Source organism: Calcarisporiella thermophila, assembly GCF_041956535.1.
Source record: "Calcarisporiella thermophila strain CBS 279.70 unplaced genomic scaffold VTP21scaffold_66, whole genome shotgun sequence".
In the NCBI taxonomy this organism is placed as follows: domain Eukaryota; kingdom Fungi; phylum Calcarisporiellomycota; class Calcarisporiellomycetes; order Calcarisporiellales; family Calcarisporiellaceae; genus Calcarisporiella; species Calcarisporiella thermophila.
In genome coordinates, this window is record NW_027192255.1 from 1 (window position 1) to 4290 (window position 4290).

General features: G+C 46.3%; 1 protein-coding gene across 1 annotated transcript; it reads left to right on the forward strand.

Moving 5' to 3' along the window:
* Nucleotides 1-16: 16 nt before the first annotated feature.
* On the forward strand, nucleotides 17-4273 carry VTP21DRAFT_10268 (uncharacterized protein; the record flags this gene model as incomplete). The annotated part of the gene is made up of 1 exon (XM_069389585.1): nucleotides 17-4273. One exon carries the CDS (start codon nucleotides 17-19, stop codon nucleotides 4271-4273), a length of 4257 nt encoding a protein of 1418 aa, XP_069245451.1.
* Nucleotides 4274-4290: the final 17 nt, after the last annotated feature.

Genomic DNA, 4290 nt, shown 5'->3' on the forward strand with positions numbered 1-4290 from the left:
CTATAATATTTTCACCATGGATCATGCTGCTATTGGAAACCTCATTAATTCTGTTCATGAGTTGGCTCGGAGTGGTCGTGAACTGATGGATCACGTCAAGAAAGCTCCAGAGCAGGCGGAACGGGAGGAGAGGCATGGGTTACCTACTGTTGGTAGTATACCTGTATTCCGAGGGACACCCGAGGAAGACCCAAACGAGTGGATCTTCAGGATGGAAAGTTATTTCAAGGCTCGGAACGTCGCTGATGATAGAAAGGTTCCATTTGCTACTACACTTTTGGACGGAGCAGCTTTGCACTGGTATCGCATAAAGTCGGGCGATTCAGTCAATGTACCGTGGAGTGAGTTTGCTCAAGGTTTGAGGAGAAATTTTGAGAACCGCGAGTATAGACATGTACTGCGTGGCCAGTTGAAGAGATTGAAACAGGGAGACTCGATCATGGAATATATTACAAAGTTCCAGGAATATACACGTCGACTTCATTTGTCGGAGGACGAGGCAGTCGATCGATTCATCGATGGTCTAAAACCTCATTGCCGCATTGCAGTTCGGCTAAGATATCCTGAAAGTTTGGAGGAGGCAGTGGCAATTGCATCCAGGCATGAGACGGCTACAGCGCCTATCCATAGATCAGCTCTCCAAGGACCGGTATCCAGGAAAGGATATGATAATGCTGGTGGGGATCCAATGGATCTGTCGACAATTAATGTTGTCAAGGGACCTAGGCGGAAGATGACAGAGGAGGAGGTGCGTTGTCGTCAGCAACGTCTCTGTTTCTTTTGTAAGAAACCGGGTCATATGAAAAGGAACTGTCCAAGCAAAGGGCAGAGGGCACCAGCAACCATAGCTTTAATGACAACAAGGAAAACGGAAAACTCGAATACTGAACCGGTGATTTGCCAGGAATCGGCAAAGGAAAAAGACGAAGACTCTTCTGACAATCTTCAATCTTTTGAATGCGAATCTCCGAGGAGTACTGCAACACTGTTAGAGATTCGGGAACCTCGCGTTGAAGAGCAAGGTAGTGCAATTTCAACGGAGCCACTTATGATAGTACCGGCAAGAGTAAAGCAAAGACAGGTTAATGTCTTGGTTGATTCGGGTTCAACAAATGACTACGTTTCGGAACGGGTAGTCAAGGAATGCGAACTTCCCAGGAGACGGGAATCAACAAGTCGGTTAGTTTCGGTCGCTAACGGTAACACAATTAGAGTACGGGACAGCGCTAGTTTCAATCTTGATTTTAAGGAAACAAGCCATCGAATTACTGCGCTAGTACTTCCTAACAGCAAGTTTGATATAATTCTTGGAAGGCCATGGTTGAAAGAACACAATCCAGAGATTGATTGGCGAGCTAATATCGTCCAGATTAGATCAACGGAACAGAAACAACGTCTCGAACCAAGAAAAACATGCAAGGATCTAGAGCAAGATTCATATCTCAATTATGTGATCTCTAGACATGCTACGAATAAGTTGGCCAGGAAAGGAGCTCAACTTTTCGCCGCATTCTTAGTCCCACCAAAGATTACGAACAGTGAGCAGTGTCCGATGGAAATACAGCATATATTGCAAGAGTTTTTGGGAACTGTATTTCGCGATGAACTGCCAGCAAGTCTACCTCCACGACGGGAGATAGATCACAGAATTGATACGAGAGACGCTCAGCCTGTGTCACGAGCACCGTATCGTATGAGCCCTTTGGAGTTGGATGTCATGCGAAAACAACTAGATGAACTCCTAGAAAAAGGCTACATACGACCGAGTGCATCACCGTGGGGAGCACCTGTCTTATTCGTCAAGAAGAAAGACGGAGATTTGCGCATGTGTGTTGATTACCGTGCTTTGAACAACTTAACGGTGAAGAACAAGTATCCGTTGCCAAGGATAGACGAATGCTTTGACAGACTAGCCGGCGCTCGCATCTTTTCAAAGTTAGATTTGAAGTCAGGTTACCATCAGATACGAGTACATCCTGACGACGTCCATAAAACTGCATTTAACACGCGATATGGACAATTTGAATTTTTAGTATTACCATTCGGGTTAACCAATGCACCGCCAACTTTCCAGGCCCTAATGAACAGCATTCTTAGGCCGTTCCTGGATAAGTTTGTATTGGTATACCTCGATGATATACTAATATTCAGTCGAGATTTAAGGGAACATAAGGAGCACTTGCGAATGGTATTGAACTCACTTCAGGAGCACCAGTTGATCGCAAATTTGAAGAAATGTACGTTTGCTCAAAAGCAACTCGAATTCGTGGGACATATTATTTCAGATCAAGGAATATCAGTTGATCCGGGAAAAGTCAGGGCTATTCGAGAGTGGACACGTCCAACTTCAGTGCATGAACTTCGTCAATTTCTGGGCCTTGCATCTTACTATCGACGGTTCATTGCAGGATTTGCCAAGATTGCAGCACCACTCACGAATTTGTTGAAAGGAAATAATCGAGACATCTCGTGGGGACCAAAGGAGGAGATCGCCTTTTATACGTTAAAAGACGCACTATGTAGCACTCCAGTATTAAGTCCACCAGACCCCTCGTTGCCGTACGAAGTCGCAACAGATGCATCAGATTATGCAGTTGGAGCAGTGTTGACGCAGGACCAAGGACGCGGAATGCAACCGATTGCATTTGAATCAAGGAAGTTAACACCAGCTGAACAGAACTATCCGACGCACGAGAGGGAACTTCTTGCGATCGTTCACGCGTTAAAAGTTTGGAGATGTTACCTAGAGGGACAGCACTTTGTTGTCAGAACCGACCATCGTTCTTTGAAGCATCTCCAACGGCAGAAGAAATTGTCTCGAAGAATGGCAAGGTGGATGGAGGAATTGCAGGAATACGACTTTACAATCGAATATCGACCAGGGAGCATGATGACAGTTGCAGACGCGTTATCTCGACGACGTGACCTTCCGGAACCTAAGGTTAATTTAGGTGAGGGGGGGGAAGCACAATTATTGAATCTGCACGAGTTCGATTGGCCAGAGTTAGTGCCTGATTTCCTGGAGGAAGGAACGTTACCAGCGGAAGTGGACACAGAGATCAGAAAGCGTGTTAGACAAGAGGCGGTAAACTTCGAATACGACGAAGAGCTTGGCACACTCTACCGCAAGCTACCTAATGACGCTAAGGCCCCATTTATACACTTTGCTATTCGAGCTGACCTTATTCATAAGTTCCACAACGGATATGGACACTTAGGGATCCAAGGGATTTTGGACTTGTTACGACCTCGAGCATGGTGGCCCACGATGAGAGAGGATATTACCAAAATTATTAGGCAATGCCCCGATTGTCAGTTAGTAAGGAACGACGCGCGTGCTCACGAACCGCTTAATCCATTGACACCGAGTCCAGGACCATTTGAGAGGTGGGGATTGGATTTTATCGGACGATTACCAGTTACGAGAGAAGGGAATCGGTGGATTATTGTAGCGATAGATCACGCAACAAATTGGCCTGTTGCACGAGCAGTACCTGACGCCACCGAAGAAACAGTAGCCAATTTCCTGTACTTTGATATTATGATGAACTACGGATGCCCTTCAGAAATTCTGACCGATCGTGGATCTCAGTTCATGTCAAGAGTGATATCGCGATACTTGGAACTACAGCGCATTCGACATCTTAAGACTTCGGCATTCCACCCGCGAAGCAACGGGAAAACTGAGCGATTCAACGGACTTTTAGGGTCAATGCTTACGAAGTATGTACGAGGCGCTCGTCACAAGTGGGATCAATTTTTGGCACAAGCACTCTTTGCTTGCAGGGTACGGGTTCATTCGGTTACCAGAAAGTCGCCGTTCTACTTAGTGTATGGCCGGGAACCCAAGATCCCAGGGGATGATACAGCTCCGTACTTGTGGGATCCGAAAGATCCGTCTGATCGAGCCGAACAAACCGCACGTGAACTGGAGGAACTTGGACAAGTACGAGCAGCGGTTAAGACGAGACAAGAAGCAGCTGCGCGTGAAATGAAGGCCACATACGATGCCGTCGTCAATCCACGTCCACTACAAGTTGGAGATTTTGTCCTTGTTAGATTCCAGGATAAACAAAAGTTTGAGCCACGTTGGGAAGGACCGTTCAAGATAGTCCGATGTTGTCCTTTGGGAACGTACCAGTTGGAGAACGCTAAGGGAGAAGTCAAGCTAGACCTGGTTCACGGAGATCGATTGAAGCTTGCTACTCTTCAACCTGACAAGTTCAAGACTTGGTACAAGGCAAGGAATTCTAGAGGACTAGAATCAGCTTAAGGAGGGGATAATGTCGT